At 37.4% G+C, this 20,211-nt stretch overlaps 1 protein-coding gene across 1 annotated transcript in view; it reads right to left on the reverse strand.

Annotated features, from left to right (window-relative positions):
- Positions 1-1,940: 1,940 nt before the first annotated feature.
- PPP1R1C (protein phosphatase 1 regulatory inhibitor subunit 1C) overlaps positions 1,941-20,211 on the reverse strand; it is a 100,706-nt gene continuing 82,435 nt past the window's right edge. The window contains exon 5 of the mRNA XM_017660174.3: positions 1,941-2,426. Coding sequence (XP_017515663.1) covers positions 2,338-2,426 — 89 coding nt within the window. The 3' untranslated portion in view covers positions 1,941-2,337. The remainder of the gene's footprint in view (positions 2,427-20,211) is intronic.

Below are 20,211 nucleotides of genomic sequence, written 5' to 3' on the forward strand. Positions count from 1 at the left end.
GACTGTACCCATTTTACAGATGGAGAGACTGATTCTAAAATTATGTGGAGATTGAATTTGAACTAAGTCAGAGTGATGCAAAGCCCATCTACTAACCACTGACTTATCTGCTACAAATGGGGTCTGGGAAGGTAGAGTTTTTGTTTTGTTTTGGTCAGAAAGTTTCTTTTCCCACTCAGCCGAACTGAAGCCAAGTTGTCTTCTTAAAAAAATTTTGTTTTAAACTGTGATTGTGAGAAAAGGAAACTGAAAAGCCATTATCTCAGCTGATTTCCTCCAAATTTCTGAGAAAGCCAACACATTTTCCAAAGAACACTTAGGCTTTTAATTGTTTTCTCTCTGTTTTGAGAATAGAGAACAAGACTGAAGAAAACAGCATTTCCTAAGGAAAACTTATCCTCCCCCCTCCCAGCTCCGGCAGCCTGAGCCCTGCCCCCTCTGAAAACTGATGCTTTTAATTTCGATCTCTTTGTGTTTTTAGTAATGGAGAACAGAATAGAAGAATCCAGGTTCCATGTTATTTATTTCCTTAAATGATGTTACCAAATCAGCAAAAGCTTTGGTTTCTTTTGTTTGTCTGAATCCTTCTGAAAAAACATTTATGAAAGCATCTGTTCAAGGAAAGAGAAGGGAAATTTTTATTTTTTAGGACCTCAGGGTATCTCAAATAATCTCAAGGGGTATCTGGATGTTTTCCAAACACAAGTAATTCAAAATCACTTATAACAAATATGTGCCTTAATCAGATTTTAAGTAAAGAGAAACTTAGGAAATGAAATCGTTACAGCAGGTGGTCTAGAAATTCCAGAAAGTTTGGGGTGGCTTAACAAAAACAAAACAAAATAAAAAAGGCCATGGTCAGGAGGCTAGAGAGAAAGGAAGGAAGGGAGAAGGAAAGATGCACAAACAGAGGGAAGGTAGGAACATGGAGCTAAGGTATCGTTCAGACTTGTGATGCTACTCGAAGATGTTTGCATTTATTTTCTCGAGGAAAATATAGTTAAGAAAAACGATTGTTGTCTCTGCTGTATTGTCCTACAGATTTAAAATTTTCTCTTAATCCCCATGTTATGGAACTTGGATTCAATATCAGAAACAATAATTTGACTTCTTTGAATCTTGATGCTAAGATCCCAGAGTGGATTTCACATATGATTTTGTCTTGATTTCCTTCTTTTCTGACTTTTAAGAAATCTTTTTATTTGTTTTTCATCCATGAAACTGAATCAGAGTGGGAAACAAATTGGGCATTCTTCCATGGCCATTTACATTTACATTGAAATGCCATAAATAATATTGTTCCAGAGGCCAGAACTTTTAATTATCAAAGCCATAATCAGTGAATATGTACTGTCCTACAAACCCCTACTTTACCAAATGGTTTATTTCGTCTGCCAGTTCTGTAGGGGAGAAATGATCTTTCCTTTATTTTCATAACCCCAGCAAAAGGACGGGGGTTCTGAAAGACTCATAAAAAATAGCTGTTGAATGAATGATTACATGCATGAATTAATGGAATTTTTTATTTTACAATAATAGATTTATAAAATGCTAGTGATTCATTAAAATGCAATGGGAAGAGCTCATTTTTCAAGTAATAGCCAAAAAAAATGTGGCAGGGTAGATTTGGCATATTTTATTTTAGATTTAGGATTTTTCTGTCTTCATAGCTAGTGGAAATGCTGGGAAATCTTTCTCTCACAGTGTAATAATGCAGGGAATACTGTGGCCCTAACCATTAACATGGTTGGAGGAAAAAAGATGTTTAATATCTAAAGACTAATCTATTATGGTCTTCTGAATCAAGAAATCTGTTACTTCTTCATCATTTTGAAACAAATACCATGTACCATTTTGGATACAGACATATAAATGCAGATCTTAACTTAGAAGTTTCATTAAACATTCCTCTGTAAGTTAAAACCAGACACACACTCATGTCTAAATGTATTTAATATTTATTTTTTTACTCTTAAAGTGATGCTATTTACATTTGACCTTAGAAGGCAAATCCTATCTGTAGGATGTAAGGATTAAGCTCGGCAGTATTAAAGTTAGAACACTCACGTGTTTGCAAATGTCTAGGTCATTAAAAAGAAAAAAATCACCATAAAATAAATGCTTATTGTTCCTTAAGTGTAAGTAATACAGAACCATCTGTACTTAGCTCTAAAGTTCAACCAAAGAGGGCTTCCCAGGAGGTGTGTTACTACTGTATGAGTGTGGAGGGCACAGATAGACAACGCTTCTGAAGTCAAGCAGTGGCGTCCCATGCGAGGTTCAGAGGAGTGAATAGTTCGGTTATTCCCAAGAAACTGTCTTGGGGCAGACCTGTGATTAATGGTCCCATTGCTCCTCTCTTTCATTCCCACCTTCTTCTTCTTCAGGGAATGCTGATTCACTCTGGCCTTTCAGATGCTTAACCCCTGAAATTATAAAAATTATGCTCAGTTTAAGTGAAATTTGTTTCTGGCAGATTCCCTGCTTTGCTACAAGAGATAAAGATATGTGTTTGCACCAAGAATCTCAGCAATCTAATCCTATATAAACCTCCTAATTCACTATGGAATAAAGACACACCCAGACAAATTTCCACTAGAGGCAGGCTATCTCTTATAATTAAATTAAGTCTTCTACATTAGGAATTGCATCACAGCTTATTAAAAACCTGTTAACCAAAAATTTGTTCACAGGCTCTTATTGTAATTCTGATATATTATTACTATTTTTTTTTGAGAGGGCATCTCTCATATTTATTGATCAAATGGTTGTTAACAACAATAAAATTCTGTATAGGGGAGTTAATGCTCAATGCACAATCATTAATCCACCCCCAGCCTAATTCTCTTCAGTCTCCAATCTTCTGAAGCACGATGAACAAGTTCTTACATGGTGACCAAATTCTTGCATAGTGAATAAGTTCTTACATGGTGAACAGTACAAGGGCAGACATCACAGAAACTTTCAGTTTTGATCACGCATCGTGAACTATAAACAATCAGGTCAACTATGAATATTCGTTTGATTTTTATACTTGATTTATATGTGAATCCCACATTTCTCCCTTTATTAATATTATTATTATTTTTTTAAATAAAATGCTGAAGTGGTAGGTAGATGCAAAATAAAGGTAGAAAACATAGTTTAGTGTTGTAAGAGAGCAAATGTAGATGATCAGGTGTGTGCCTGTAGACTGTGTGTTAATCCAAGCTAGGCAAGGGCAATAATACATCCACGGATGCAGAAGATTTCTCTCAAAACAGGGGGGGGGTGAGGTTCTAAGCCTCACCTCTGTTGATCTCCAATTTCTCACCTGATGGCCCCCCTGCGACTGTGCCTGTCTTAGGTTGTTCCTCCCTTGAGGAATCTTACCCGTCTCTGGCTAACCAGTCATCTTCCAGGGCCATACAGGGAGATGTAAAGTTGGTAAGAGAGAAGCCACATTGTTTGAAAAGGTTAGCTTTTTACTTCTTTGCAGATTTATGCCCTGTGGCTTCAATGCCCAGCATTTGTCTTGAGGTATCTTTACCACTTGGAGGAGTTATGATACTCAGTAAATTCGATATGAGGCACGAATTCTATTTAAGGGTTGTAATTAGGAAGGAAGAAGAAAAGCTATAGAGGTAGCAGACAGAAGAAAACATGGGAAGATTGATTATTTGTTTGACATATCTTCTTGTAGAGTAACTTCAGCATGTATAGGTTTTAAGCTACTAATTAAACTGTGCACACACATTAACATAATAGGAATACAGTTACATAACCAAAGCAGATCTATAATTACCAGCCATCTCCAGTGATGCCAAGAAAACCAGTTAGGCACCCTAGGCATTTGTGAAAATTTGTCTATGATATAATGGATATTGTCCAACTGTACTTGAACAGTCTGAGAGAAATCAGACAAATTAAAACAACCCATTCCTGGGAACTGTTCACATCCCATATGTTCTTTTAACAGTAGATAGTCTGTAGTTGTAAGATTTTGGAGCGCTACAACTTGCCCCTGATATATTATTTAGTTCAAATATTTCTCTTGGCATCCCTGCACTCTACTACACCACAAACCATTGAAACCCCTTGGAACAAAGGGGTGTGTGTGTGCCATTTCTGTAACCTGTAAACAACAAAAGAATCATGACATTGTTAGTCTTCTTTAGGAATCAGAACATCCCCATTTGATTATGAAACTTATGTATACAAAATTCTCCAATAATTTCCCCCACAATCTGCAGAGAAGAAAACCACTGGCACATGATCTGGCTTCTCCTTACCTCCTTGGCCTCATTGCTCACCAGCCCTTCCTGTTTCCGCCTTCACAGTAATTTGCGTGTTAGCCATACTGACCTGCTCTTCCGCATGCCCTGATCGCTCTCGGCTCCCGAAGCCTCAATGCCTGTCTGGTTCCCACTGCCAAATGGCTTCTTCCTGCTCACCCACCTGATAATCTCCCACTCACCTTTTCGCTGTCAGTTTGCCTCCTCTGTGAAGGCGCCTCTAATTCCCCAAAATGGACTTGGCTAGATCTTTCTATTTCCCCACTGCTCTTAGATCACTTTCTCTTGTATCAGTTACCATATAAGACTGCATTTGTTCACATATCTTCTCATTAGAGCACCCTTCTTGATATGAGGATTATGTAGTTTTACACTGGGGCCCATGCACAGTGCCTGGCAAACAGTAGGTGCTCATTAAGATTGACTGCATAAATGATGGATGGAATCAATGAGTAACAGTCAATTTGGTACAAGTCTTTGGTAGTTTCACAATAATGTATGTCCAAACATTTTTCAAAATTTATTCAAATATGGAGAACAACCCTGAAGGCGACTACAACAACCATACTCAATCTACAGAATTATCTTTCATTTCACTTGGGCCTATTCTGTTAAAACATCATATTAATTGACACCCCATGCATATAGAGATGCTTAATGTGGAATGTTTTATACATATCTTATATTTTAGAAAATTGGTTTATGAGATTTTTCTTATTACTGAAAAATGTTTCAGTTAGAATTGAATGAAAGAAAGTCACTATTCATGTTTTCTATGAAGCAAAGAGATTAAAAAAATAAAGCATAGATCTGCAGGTACTGCAGTCAGTGCTCTTTGGCAAAGAATGACATCCTTGGACTTGGTGAATTATCTTGCAAAAATATTTGATCAGTTGTAATAATACTTAAATACTTTAATTTCATCTGCAAACATAGATCACTCACAATTTCTGTTGACTCAAAGTTGCAGAGAGACATCTGTTATTAACAAATAAAACTTATGTTATTACAAATGACATGGGGAAATAAAGGTTTAAATGCTAAATAAGGAGAAGGAAGGAGATCAATGAGCACCCAAACCGTTACTCTGCTAGAGTGTTACACACTTGAGTCACTCAACCTCACAACAACTCCATGAGATACAGACTGGATGCTGGAATTTACTCGAAGAAGGTTATAAGGATATTGTAGTTCTAAGAGAATGTCTGACACATCATAGTCCCTTGATATATACTGACTACATGACTACATGAATGAATGAATGAATGAATGAATAAACATAAAGTCCATTGTCAGGAAACCCTAACTCATTTTTACCTTTAGCCTTTGGATGTTGACTAGGTCTTCTTGTCATTCTCTAGGATTTACTATACATTTGTAGTACTTATTAACTTGGTTCAGATGATCTCAGGATTCCCTCTGAAATATTAAAGCACATAATCTAATTTAGCTCCCTGATATTCTCAGCTGGAATAACCTGTACCTCCTTGGGTTTGAAAAGGTTCAGTTACCTACAGAGCTCATCCCTTTCATTCACAAGGTAACTAGGGAAATAATGTTGTGTTCAAGACACTTTTATTCAAATTAGGGTTAATAACTTAATGCCAGTACTGATTTGTCTATATAAGGGATCAAACATCTAAAAAAAAATCATTAACCAAAGTAGCCAACTTATTAAACCACTAGTCAACTGCTTCCCATACTTGAATGAACACAGGCCTACTTGCTTATCCTGATCCACATTTAATTTATATAATAATAATAATAATCACAAAGTGACATGAGGAAGACTTTTTTTAAAGTAAAATCACCCAGATGGGCAAAGTTTAGAAGGGGCCTTTCTTAGCCTTACTCCAGTGTGACATTAACTCTTTCCAGGTGAAATGTTTTGATGAGGCAGAAGTTGGTGACCTTAACCCAGAGCTACTCTGCAGAATATCTCTGCAGAACCGCAAGTTTTTGGTGCCCAAAGCAGTTTATGTTAATGTCATCTTTCCATTGGATAATGGATGATGCTTGGTTATTTGTTTTGAATATTTATTTTTCCCTATCAGCAATATCCATTCGGTTATAGATGCAATAATATTGAAATTAAAGTGTGAAGGGTGTGAGGACTATCCAGTAAGTTCATTGTCCCCTCCCCCATCACCAAACACACATATGTTTTATGTTTACATTTTCTTTAAACTTTCATTTGACATTTGAGGAATCCTGGAGGTGGAGGAAAATAACTTGGTCTGGGGGTATTGATGAAATCTCAGCCACGTTTTCTGCCAAATGCTAATGAGCACATGGGAAAACACCACACCTGCACAGAGGCTGATTCCCTGTACATGACAACGCCTCCTGGAGCAAGCACAGATTCCACTATCCCTGCACACAGGCAGAAGGCAAAACGATCCCAAAAAACACAACAGAGTTTCTTCTCCCTACAGCAAATGAAAACACAAGAAAATGATCCACATACAAGAACAGGATGTGCAACATCACTATGTGAAGGAATGAAGAATGTAGAGTTTGAGGGAAAGAAAAGAGACTGAGTAAAAGAAGAAAAGACATAAATGTCCCCAAACAGAACATAATACTCATGTTCTTCTCCATTCTGTAGAGCAGGTGGTTAAATGGGAGTTGGATGAAGTCATGGAGTGACTGAGTGAAGAATATGAACCACAGAGGGAGGCTTATATTTGGCAAATCACAGGTTAATATGTTTATCAATTAATTTGGAGAGCAAAAAGGCAGATTTATTACATTTGTAGATAACACAAAACTTGGAAGAAAGGTGACACAATCAATGAATGACGAAATACTACTACAAAAGATTTCCAAGAGCTGGAAAGACAGCCTAAGCAATTAAGGTAGCAGTCAACAGGGAGTTTTGTTTTTTAGAAAGATTATTTTGGTTCTAAAAAATAGAGAATGAGGGCCATCTAGGTTGAATATAGTTAGAAGTTTCAGGTGACTATAGTTTCAACATGACCCAGTAGAATCACCTGATGTTCCCAGGAACAGAGATCTTGGCGATGTCAGCAGCATTTCTAATGCAGAGTCAGCAGATTTAAGAGAGGGCACTACTTACTGTCTCACCCTATGTTGATCAGACCTTTTCTGAATTATGCTGCCTAATTCTGGGCTCTGCATTTCAAGAATTTCATTGAAGACGGTAACTGAGATTAAAAGTAATCTTACGACATCACTTTTCTAGAAGACTTGCATATGAAATCAGAATGTTTGGCACAGAGAAAATGAAGAGAGGGCAAAAGAGGCTCCCATTGAATTCCTAAAAGACTGGAAAAAGAAGTAAAATTCATGGATGTACCTGCTGAGAGCAGAAATAGGGTTAATAACTGACATTTATGGGGTAAGAGCAGATTATAGCCCAATATGAAGAGAAAAATTCCTAAACTTTTTATGTATGCCCAGCACTAGACATGTGAGTGAGCTCCCCATCACTGGTGCATGTTCAAGGTAAAGCTAAATTTTCCTCTCTGAGGTGAGTTATAGAAGGAACCCTGCAATGCATAGCAGGGTGGGCTAACCAGCTCACTGACTCTGAGATGCTATGCATCTTACAAGGGAGGTCTTTTTTTCTGCTGAAAAATTTTCTCTGCTGCACTATAAGTTAGAAAAAAGTATTATAACTTCAAATAAATTAGGTGGCCTGACTCCACATTTTAAAACTCATTCACATTGGGAGTAGCAAATGTAAATGGATTCCCTTTTTTTTTCCAACCACATACTTTAGACCTTAGAAATCATTCTAAAGTCCTCCAGGGAATCTGTGGGTGGATTTCAGAGAGCCTCTGACCCTCTTGGAATTCTATTTATAGTTGTGTTTTTGCTTTTTCAGGGAAGAAGTTCCATAGTTGTTAGCTGAATCTCAGAAGGGTCTCTGACCCCCAAATAATTGTGAATATGAATCCTCATCTGGTCTCTTCAGTTTAAAGATGAAGGAACAATTACAGATGGCAAAGTGACTTGCTTAAATTCACACAGCAATCACTGACCAAGCTGGGACACAAACCTAAGCCCCGAATTTGTATGGGAGGCTCTTCAGCTGGGTCACCAGGGCTCAGTCCTCCACTGCCATTGATCTTTTCCAAAGTTAAAACCTGAAGGAAAATACGGTGTCACAAGATCATGAGTCTCTTTTCATTATCAAGTTCTTTTTAACCTTAGCTGATAGATTTAGATGTAACTTTTCAGTCTGTTGCTGTTACTGTTTTTAATAGAATTTGGAATCAGGAAGATGTAGAATTTTACCTTGCCTAGGAACATTCCTAGAATAGAACCAAGTTACAAATTATGTTCAGATTATGAGAAAAGAAGCAGCCTTTCTCTCTGCTATGCTCAGACCTAAGACTAGACTCTGGGAGACACAGAAAATATATCATGATCTAGTTTGGGAAGCATAGTTATTGTGGGGAAAACAGAAGTTCCCATGACCAAGATCCTCACGTGACCCTGAACTACTTGATGATGTCACTGGCCTGCTGCTTCCACACCTGCAGGCAATGAGCTATTATTGACTGAGTCACAATATAAAGAGCTCTGCCCAGTGCTCTGAATGGAGGCAGAGACAGAGGTGGATCACAGACCTCCAGGCTGCTGGATGCAGACGCGATTCTAATGCTTGATTACTGCTGAGAGAATGAAGTCAGCTGTAAAACCAAGAACGTTCCATTGTCATTTCCCGGTCTCCCTGAATCCATAGTGAACTTGCCTGGGCCTGAAACTCTCAAGCAAGACGGTCATCAAGTAATATGAATTGAATTTAATAAAGCTCCTACTGTATGTTGAGCACAAGATAGACACAAATACAAATCAGATGGCGATGTAGGTCAAGGGGTGATGGTGTGAATATAAGTGAAGTTAATTCAGTTAAAATGTATTACAGACCAGTATAACAATGCATTTGGAGAGTTCTGATATAGGAAAGAAGAGCGCCAACTTGGGAGATGGCAATCTGGACTTCATCTTCTAGTTAGATTAAGGGAAACAGCAAGTTTGATTTCTATAGGAGAAAACTATTTGCAAAATACATTTAATAAGCATTAGTTTTCTGAAGGCCTACCATGTACAAAAGAGTGATTTCAGTGGCCCTGATGGTTTTCTGATTGTTCCTTATAGTGACCCTTCAAATTTATGAAAACAGTCATGCTAGATATACTCAAGGAATATAATTTAACCAATTAATATGGTACAGTAAGGATCCTCAGTAAAGGCCCAAAGTCTTTCAGATTGAAAATGTGTTTTATATTTCCCAAAATGCTTTCACATGTATTTTGTTTAATCTGCTTGTCATTCTTTTATAATGAAAAGTTATACATAATATGCTGAGGGTCATAGAGGTCAAGTGACATTGATTTCACTCCAAAGCTAAACCCATATCATGATAGCATGCCCTGAATTTACCTTAAATCTATCCCTTTCTATGTTACTTGAAGTAAATTATATTTACACATCACAGTTAATCTCCTTTCTAATATAGTAACTGGTTAGTTAATATAAACCATAAATCAACACATGATCATTTCACTTAACTGTCCATTACTTAGGGAAGCATTTCTCTACAGAAGGATAAACGTATAATATGCTTCTCTTTTCACCATACATGGAAATGAGGCAGTACATTTATGTGACATTCATGAGTATTTGTGAGCATTATATATTTCAAATATATTTTTACCTATCATATATTTCACCAAAGCTGTTGCCCAAGGGTAATGCCTCAGTGAAATTTGCAGCAGCAAATACTGAAAAAGTAGGGAAAGAGGCATATTGATGTACTATTGTTAGATGTGTGAATTCAAAATGTAAAGTGCCCACAGACTTACTTTATCAGTAAGTTTGAAGTTGGGGCCAATGAAAAATATATGTATTTTTTAATTTTGAGAAGATCCTGGTGCTCAGCTTAGGATGAGAATCACTTTGATAGACTAAGTGCCTCTTTGCCTTCTACAGGCGAGTGCCCTTCTGAAACCCCCTTTCTTCTAAGCTAATGCATTCCCCATGAAATCAGAAGTAGAGTTAAATTTTTAAGCCTACACATAATGGAATTAAACGGTGTTGAGCAATTTCACTTTAGAAAGGGACAAATGGCTCCCTAGCCTCAAAGACTTGACTGTCATTGATCCAACACAATAGCATATCTAAAATAAAGAGTGCATCAATCAGTAGGAATCAGTAGTTAGCTTTGAAAGCACTAAAAATAAAATAACGAAAGAGAGTTGCATTTACAGTCACGGAAGCAAATGCTGTCTGTGCTTTTTAAGTGTGCCCATGGGAGGATGTCTAAAGCATTTTAGAAGGCTTTTTCTTCCAGGTGGGTACTTCCCTATTGAAGCAATGGTCACTACAGGCCACCATAGTCCAATGCCAGTGTGTGCCCAACCTCATAACCAAATCATCCAGCCCTGAGCCTAAACTCCCTGAAAAACCCTCTGATAACAACAGAACTGGCTCACAAGGAGAAAAGGTCCTGACTAGATTTAAAGCAGGTAGGAGTGAGTCAGGGAGCTGTGTATGCTTGCATAGAAGTGAAATGAATGGCCATAATGATAAAAGCGACAGGAGAGAGGAGTAGGATTATTTTGTTATAAGGTACTCACACTCCCTGTGAAGCAGTTTAGTGTTATTTGGAAGTAAACTTGGATTAGTCATAACTGCATAATACAAATTCTTGGTCAACCACTAAAAGAGTATAACTGATATGCTTAGAAAGAAGAAAAAATGGAATATATAAAATGCTCAACTAAAAATACAAAAAAAGAGCAGCAGACCAAAAAAGGAAGAACAGGGGCAGCAAATAGAAAACCTGGTATTTATTACTTCAAGTATGTCCATAATAACTTTGAACATCAGTGGTCTAAATACGCCAATTAAAAGATGGAGAGTGTCAAAGAAGATCAAAAAATAAGACCCAATTACAGATTGTTTACAAGAAATCCACTTGAAATATAAAGACACATAGATTTTAGAGGAAAAATACACTTTGTTAACATTAATCATAGAGAACAGGAGTAGTTGTATTACTTTCAGGCAGAACAGACTTCAAAGAAGAGAGAGATAAAAAGGGGCATTACATCTGACAAGACTATAATTGATATAAAACCCAACTCTCTATAATCTAGTTCCTAAGACTTGAAAGGGAAACAGAACTGACAAAAAGTTTATAACCGTGAAGACTGCTTTCACATAAAATTTTTAACCACATTTCTTCAGTTGGTTTCAACATTTCCTGAAAAATCTACTCTCCCTGTTTAAATCATTCTTACATTTTTAGACTCCTCAAATCTCCAACCCTACACCTTCCTCATCCTAAACTGGTATTACAGAGAAAATTCAAGCAATCATTAATCAATTGACATCAGCGTGGCCGAATCTACCAAAATATTTCAATCTGCACCTATAACTCTTCCTTCTTTTGTAAGACTCAATCCTCATTTTTCAGAATATCCCTTTCTCTTTTATGGAATACTCCTAAAATGAAAACTTCTCTCTCCTCTGCATCATCAATTTCTTCCATTCAACTAAAATACTCCCACACCCATAAGAATGTGTTTCATTACCTTCTATTTCAAGAAACCCTCTCGAGTCCGTGTTCCCCTCAGACTACTGGGCCTAATCTCTCCTCTACTTCATAGCAAAACTCCTCATAGTATAGTAAATAGACTATTTAGTGTCATTTTAGAAACTCTCCTTAATCCACGCCAGTCAGACTTTTTGCTCATCACGCCATTAAAATTGTTCTTATCAGGTTTCCCAGCAGACTCCATCTGGGGAAATCTGGTGGTCAGTTTCACACCCATTTTAGACAAAATCTTGGCAGCATTCAACACAATTAATCACTTCTTTTTGTTGAAACATTGATTTTACCTCAAGATGACCAAATAGTCCTGTTTTCCACCTGCCTCACTGGCTCCTCTTCCTTGGTCTTTTCTGTTAGATAATCCTATTCATCCGGGGTAGTTCCAGGACTTGGATATGGAATGTTTTCTCTACAGACACTCACTCCCTAGGTGATCTCATCCAGTACTATTGTTTTAAATATAATCTATAAATTGATGACTTCCAATTGTATACCAGCAGTTCCAATCCCTCATCTGAGCTCAGATTCGTATAACCAACAGCCTAACTGTATTCTGGCTTTTGGACGTTTAATAGGTATCCCAAACTCAGTATATACAAAACATGATCTTGATTCTGCCTCCATCTTCAAACAAACAAACAAACAAACAAACACAAGCAAGCACCTGCCCCCTACCAACCTACTCTTCTCCAAATCTTTTCCGTCTTAGTTAATAGAATGTCCTCAGGCCCAGTGTATTTATTTCTTGACTCCTCTCGTTCCTGTCATATTCTTCCAAGGCATGACCGCAACTGGAAAGCTCTACATTCAAAATGATATCCCAGATCTAATCATGTGCCATCAGCTCCAGCACCATCATCTTAGCCCATCACTAATCTCTACCTAGAGGACCTTAATGGCTTGCTAACTGGCCATCCTGCTTTCTCTCCTTCCATACTATAGTTAATTTCCCAGACAGCTTACGTATTAGTCTTTAAAAAGTAAATCGAATTACCTCACTCCTCTGATGAAAACTTTTGATGATTTCTTGGTGTCCTAAGGATAGAATTCAAATACCTCATCATAGACTCATAATCATTAAGATCCTTCATGATACCGCTATGTTTATCACAGCACTATTTACAATGGCCAAGATATGGAAGCAACCTAAGTGTCCAACGGTAGATGAATGGATAAAGAAGAGGTGGCACATATACACAATGGAATATTATTCAGCCATAAGAAGAAAACAAATCCTACCATTTGCAACAAAAGGATGGAGCTAGAGGCTATTATGCTCAGTGAAATAAGCTGGGTGGAGAAAGACAAATACCAAATTATTTCACTCATCTGTGGAGTATAAGAACAAAGCAAAAACGGAAGGAACAAAACAGAAGCAGACTCACAGAACCCAAGAATGGACTAACAGTTACCAAAGGGAAAGGGACTGGGGAGGATGGGTGGGAAGGAAGGGATAAGGGGAAAAAGGGGCATTACGATTAGCATACATAATGTAGTGGGGGTACACGGGAAAGGCAGTATAAACAGAGAAGACAAGTAGTGACTCTATAGCATCTTACTATGCTGATGGACAGTGACTGTAATGGGGTATGTGGTGGGGACTTGATAATGGGGGTAATCTAGTAACCACAATGTTGTTCACGTAAGTGTATATTAATGGAGCCAAGAAAAAAAAAGATCCCTCATGATTATGTTCTGTCTTCTTCTGACCTTATGTCCCCCCCACCCTCCCCTCACTTACTAAGGCACACCCAGACCTCGCACAGCGTCAGGGCCTCCGCCCTCTGCTCTCTCCCCTGGATTCCTCTTCCTCTGAGGGACCCATGTGCCTTTTTCTTTCACTTCATTTGATCTCTGCTCACATGTTGGAATTTCAGGGAAGGCTTTGCTGACCATCCCATTGAAAACATTCCATGTTTCTTTCCCTTACTCCTACTCACTGTGATTTATTTTATTTTTCCCTTCCTTTAGAGCACTTACCACTCCCTGGTGTCGTATTTATCAATTTATGGACCTGTGGCATGTACACCACATTAGAATGTTAGTTTCATGAAATCAGAGCTAATAGACTGTGACCACTGACTGATAAGCAGAGCCTAGAACAATGCCTGAACATCAGAGGCGCTCAGTGCACGTTAAGTAAAGAAATGACTGACTTCGATCTCACTTTCATTAAAAATATTTCCCATTCAAAGTATAATTTTCAACCTAGTCCATTTTGTTTTCATATGAATGAACTTCTGCTCTATCAATGTAAGTCACATCTCCTATGATAAACAGAAAAGGTAGAGTGTTTTGGGTCTGGAGTTAGTTTTTCTTGGCCTGTTACACTATTTTAAATTACCAATCTAGACTCATATAGCAAATATGATTCTGAAATTTCACTTAATTCAAGAAAACTGGTATTAAATCTTCAAAATGGAGAACTTGCTCTGATTGACAATTAATTAATCCCATTAGGTATATGCTTTCACAACAAATGGATTTAAGTATTTTGATCCCCTCAGTGATTCTCCTTTATTAAAAATTTTATTTTATTGGAAAAGCCTAATCAGGATGAGTTGACAGTTACATCCAGTCTCAAAATCTGCTCAAGCTTGCTCCATATCCTGAGGCTGTTTTCCAGCACTTTCTCTGCAGAGGGCATCAGCTCAGTTTGCTTCTCATTACACAGCTTGCTGGCTGCCTGGAAGTTCCTGAAAGAGGAGATTGTTCAGCTGTTTCATCCCCAGCCCGACCCAAGGACAGGCAGTTCACACTCTGAGCCTTGCAACTATTTGACTCTGACACTGCTTTTCTGGTCATATCTGCCGCTGTTCTCACAGGCATTCTGTTCACAGGCAGTTGTACTCTCTGACCAACCCTTTACATAATAGCGATTCATTGTATCACCAAGGGGCTCACCAATCTACTTTCTTCTTCGACTGGCTGCCTCACAGTTGGTCTGTTTCACTTGTCTCCCATGTGGAAAACCACAATCTCTCTTCTTTTTACATTGATTTTTAACAAACTCTTTTTGGATAAACTGACACTATTTCTTTTACCTCTTATTTATTTTTAAATTTTAATTTTATTAAGAATACTTGATGCAAAGGAGAAATTACATACTCAAATTCTACAGGAGGTAACAATTGTATATAGTTTACATGAAGTAAAAAGAGTATTAATAAAAATAAATTTTTTCCTAAACATGATAATTTCCTGTCCTATCCTAAAATATTCAGATGTAATAATTAGGATAAAAAGTGTTTACTTACCTAATTTACTTAGTTTCTCAATGTATGAATATCACTTATCTGGGAAATGGTTTTTTAATACCAAAATTGGAATTCCCTGACCCTCTCAGGCGTTACAAATTAATTGCTCTAAAAATCATGGCTTCTGAATTTCCAAATTCTTTTCTTGAAAGGGAAAACAATTTTACTTTCAATTTACAAAAATTTTCAGCCACATTTGCAATAGAAAACTGCTAAAATTATTAATAAACACTAAAGTAAGATTTTTTTGAAAACCCATGTTAAACTTCATTTAAAGTTCACAGTATGAGAGGAAGAATTCTCTTGAAATCTCTTTATGACTTATCACACCCCAAATGATTTGAAATTATTTCAATTTGTTCTCCTAAATTAATGTGCATCTGGTCTATTTACCTTTTCTAGGATATTTACTCTTTCAGTTCTCATTCAGATAATAGAAACTCTTCTGAGAGGGAAAAATGTAACCGATCAGGTAACCATTAGAGTTTTAGGGATAAAATAAAATTATTGGGAATGAACAGCACTGTTATTGATATACTTCAATTTAGTAAATCTCCAATTTACTAACACAAGAGAACAGTACCTCTCACAGAAAATGCCAGAAGGGCCATTTTGCTAGGGTCTCTCATGCACAACTGGCCATGAATTGGACCTTTGATATTATTTCTAAAGGAGTTTGTATATACAAGAACATATTTATGACAATATTTTTTAAAGTATCTCATCAAATTTCACACAGAGATCTGATTACTGGATCATACCACCTGGGTTGTAACATGAATTATTCTTTTTATAACTATCATAATTATGGAGAGTTCAATGATATCATATTGCAAATTTTCTTGTGTCAAATGAAAATGTTGACAATCTCATTATTTTTGCAACTGTGGTTTGTCATTTTGCCTTTTGTTAATACAGGGAACCTCAACAAAGAGGAGTAGCCAGACCCTCCTGCCTCCAGAAGGCTTTAGTAAGGAAGCCCCAGAGACCAGTGGGCACAGACGGAGTACATATAGCCTGCGGCCACGCTCTACCACCTCCGGCCCCTCTCCACATAATTATTAGCAGAGAACTAACTTCCCTTAGGCAGCTGCATTCTATAGGAAAAAGCTTTTTCTTAATCACAGAAGCATGCTCTTTTAGCATTGAAAAAAAATTAAAAGGTAGTTTTGAACTTAAAAGGCAGTCCGACTGGTTCCCAACACCCAGACATGCACATGCACACACCCGAGAACCCCCACGTAAGATAATGAAAACCAAGGTCTGATTTCTGAAGTATCACAGCAAGTGGCACTCACCCAAACTAGAACACAGGTTGTCAGACTTTTATTCCATATTCTCAGTACCGTACCACAGGGGATAAACCGCTGGGGCCAGGAATCCCAGCAGAGTCCCCTTTTCTGCCTTCTCCTCCCAGCCACGACCTGGTTGCCTGATGCCTCTGCAAAACCACTAAGCGGTGAAATATGTTCCATGTTATGTGAAAGTGAGGTTCTTTTGAAAGATACTCTGATGGACATTTAGTGACATTGAAATGGGCTTTTAGTGTAATAATTTAGTCATACTACATTTTCCCCTTCTATAAATGGAGCTGAAAAAAATGCCATTATTAGCACTGATTCTCTATATTCTCAGACCAAATCCCTTACAAGTCAATTTTCAGAACACAATCCTTTTTTATAATTGGAGGCTGCATGTACTAACAGTACCAAAAGATAATTAGAACTGGACAGAAATAAAGTTACAATTTTCTAAGTTCCTGAGGAAAATCTGCTTATTTCCTCAGCAAGTAACCTTATTCCCCAGATGTTCCTGATTTATTCTTTATGAGTGTCTGCTGATTAGCCTTTTCAGCAATGGTCTGTATCCTCCCCTGCCTGTAGAGAATGACTATTCTCGCCCTCACTTTCCTTCAGGAGCTGCTCTTCCCCCACCTCCAGGCAGACGGTAACAGCCGGCACTGGTCCTTGAAGCACCTCGCCCTCCGGTCATTGTGCCCAACCCAGGGTACCTGACCGTGCAGGGCCAGTCGTAATCCCGCCCCACGATCTGCTGTCTGCAATCAAGCCATCACAAAGGGGCTCTTCAATTATAGATGGTGTAAGATGTAAGTTTGTTTGCTCTTGATGACCACGTTTCCTACTTATGGAGACAGCTGGTCTGCAGGGAACTATACAGAGGTGAGGCTGACAGGCAAAATAAGGGAAATGGAAGAGACGGCAGCCTTTGATTCTTTGTTTCCTGAGGATTAGCTGCTTCCTTTCCTACCAGTTTTTTTTTTCCTTAATAACACGAAGGAACCAAATGATCTTTTAATAAATTTCCCTTTTCCTTAAGATAATTAGATTTGGGTTTTGACATGTGAAACTTAAAGCGTCCTGAATAGTCTCTTCTCCCTATCTTGCCTCTTCCTCGGAATCTCCTTTTGGGATGGAAGACAGAGGGGAAATGAAAAGCAACTGGAGTATTCCTTTTTTTCCCCCCTCTATTTCTAGTTTTGAATGAAACTGATGATAAGTTGAGAACCAAAAATGGGAAATGTTTCATAATGTCTCAGGCATGTCCTTTAAGTTAAATCTAAACGTTAGACTTATTACTGGAACTTAAGTAATAGACATTTTTTATGAAATCAGTAATTGTCTCCCAATAGACAAAGCACCTTTTGAAGGATGAATTTCATTGATTTGCAGGTCAGAGGTAAAAACCATCACAACAGAGTTCTTGCATTCTTTGATTCCTGAGTCAACAATTTTATTCCTACAAAGCCCTGAACATGTATGGTCACCTCTCATTGTGTGGATTTGTAAATAACTAGATGACAGTATTAGAGTGATTCTAAAAGAAGTATTTTGCCCAGAATTGTCACAATCCAGGTTTTATAATGCCTGGAATTTGTCAGTTTTCTGAGATTAAATGTTTACTTCAGTAAAGTGTGGAGAAGGCATACCAGATATTGACACACATGATCTCACAACATAGTAAAAACAACCTTGTTAACACTCTAGGAAAACATAGCAAAGAAAAACTTTTTTTTAAGTCCCCAAAGAAATTAGCTCTTGACCTTCTTCCTTATCATTATTTCAATTTGGCTTTAAAAATACAAGTAAACAGAATCTGTGATACTTGATGCCATACTTTTTTTGTTTCATCTATATTTTCTCACTCGCCTAATTTATTCTTGTATCATGATCACAGCCAATTCTAGGTCAATCGAGGTTCATTTTAAGCATGGCTTACCCCAGCCTTCACTGAGACATCCAATCTGGAGTAAAGGATTACTTTGGAAGTCTCATCCTTTTTTCTTCCCTTGCACCTTCATTCTATATTACCGATACTTACAATTATTAGCTAACCAAAGTGAAGCTCCCTACCACTTTTCCTATTATTTCTCTGATTCTATCATCCTGTTTAATAATAGCAACAACATATTACTGCAAGATTTTTCAATTTTTCAAGGCAAAAAACATATATGTCATTTGATCCTTAACATAACACTATAAAGTTATGTTAGTTTAATTTTAATGTAATTTTGAAGTTATGTTTAATTTATTAACACAAATACTGCTATTATTCCTATTTCACAGTTGGAGAAGCTGTGTTTGCCAAAAATTATGAGTTGCCCAAGATCCTTTGACAAGTCAATATTAGAACTGGCACCAGAACTCAAAATTCCTGAATTCTAATCTAGTTCTTTTCTCACTATGGCATCCAATTTCTCCTTCTTCTAGTCACAAGCTACTCCTAATTGAGAATCTTCCTCCATTCGCTTGCAACATTCCCCTGCATCCCCTCCCTGGGTGGGCAACTGCACATTTTTTTTCCTGAAAAATATGGATTCTTTTCTTATACCTCTGAAGAAAGGTTCAGTTAACAGCAGTTTTAATCCAGGTGTCAAGACAGACCATGATAGGAAGATATGATTCAGGAGATTAGAACTTGGTACTGCTCTTTACATCATGATATTTAGATAGGTCCTCTGACTGTTCTGTTCTCTGCCTATTTGTGGGACTGGTGCTACTTAGGAATAAGGTGGATATTTTCTAGAGCAGTACTAATTTCAAATAATTCTGAAGTACTCTTCCTATAAATTATGGAAGTGATCTAGAAATGCCAACATTTCCTGAATGACTTTCTGCACCAATATGATTGTAAAACTGCAAATGATCTTAATCCTGATTTTTTTCCTAGAAAATATGGTCACCAAAAGAATGTAGAGAGATAAATTATATGTGTTGAAGAGTAGATTATTAGAATCAAATTTTTCATATCTTTTCAACAAACATTTGGGGAGCTTATTATGATCTCTTATTATCTTAGAGAGCTTACTATGCTCTCTCAATTACCTTTAGATATTTGTTCTTAGATTAATACTCTGTATGCAAATAACTGTGGATTAGAGTATGTTGAGACAGAACAGCTTGTACCTTCTTGTTACATACCAAATAAATAAGAAGCCACATCCATCATGTTTGAAGAAAATCTAAAATTAAGAAGCTTTTTTTTTCTCTTTCCACTACTTAATGAAGTCTCCAAATTAGGAAGAGATTATGTTCCAAAAATATGTTTGTAAGGTGTTTGGAACTCAATTGATTTTCCTATAAGGATAGATGTAAAACATGAAGAATTTTGTTTTCTTTTTCTAGGCTGCCAACATACAAACCCTCCAGAAGAAAGGACCTGCATTTGCTGCTTCGATAAACTCATTCTTAATGGAGTCTGGGGCTTCGGGGCCTGTGCACTCAGCTGGTACCTGGGATTCAGAGACAATGAGAGGGTGATTATGTATTTGAAAGAAGAGAAACACTTTACTTTAGGAAGAGCAGGGAAGGAATCAGCAGGAGCCAGGCAGCATCTGAAGGAAGGAGCAGGAGGATAGCGCATCTGTTGGATCACATGAAAGAAGCGTGACGTCTCGTGAAGATTTTAGGAGAGTTTATCTTGGAATATTTGATGTCAAACTCTTTCTCAATTAACTTAGGAAATTGTTACTAAGTTGTCCCTTGCTACCTACACCTTGTGCAACAGACATATTCAGAGGAGCAGGAAGTAAAAAATGGGAAAGCCTGCAATGCCTTTTTAACCCATAAGA

This window comes from Manis javanica, chromosome 12 (assembly GCF_040802235.1).
Source record: "Manis javanica isolate MJ-LG chromosome 12, MJ_LKY, whole genome shotgun sequence".
NCBI lineage: Eukaryota > Metazoa > Chordata > Mammalia > Pholidota > Manidae > Manis > Manis javanica.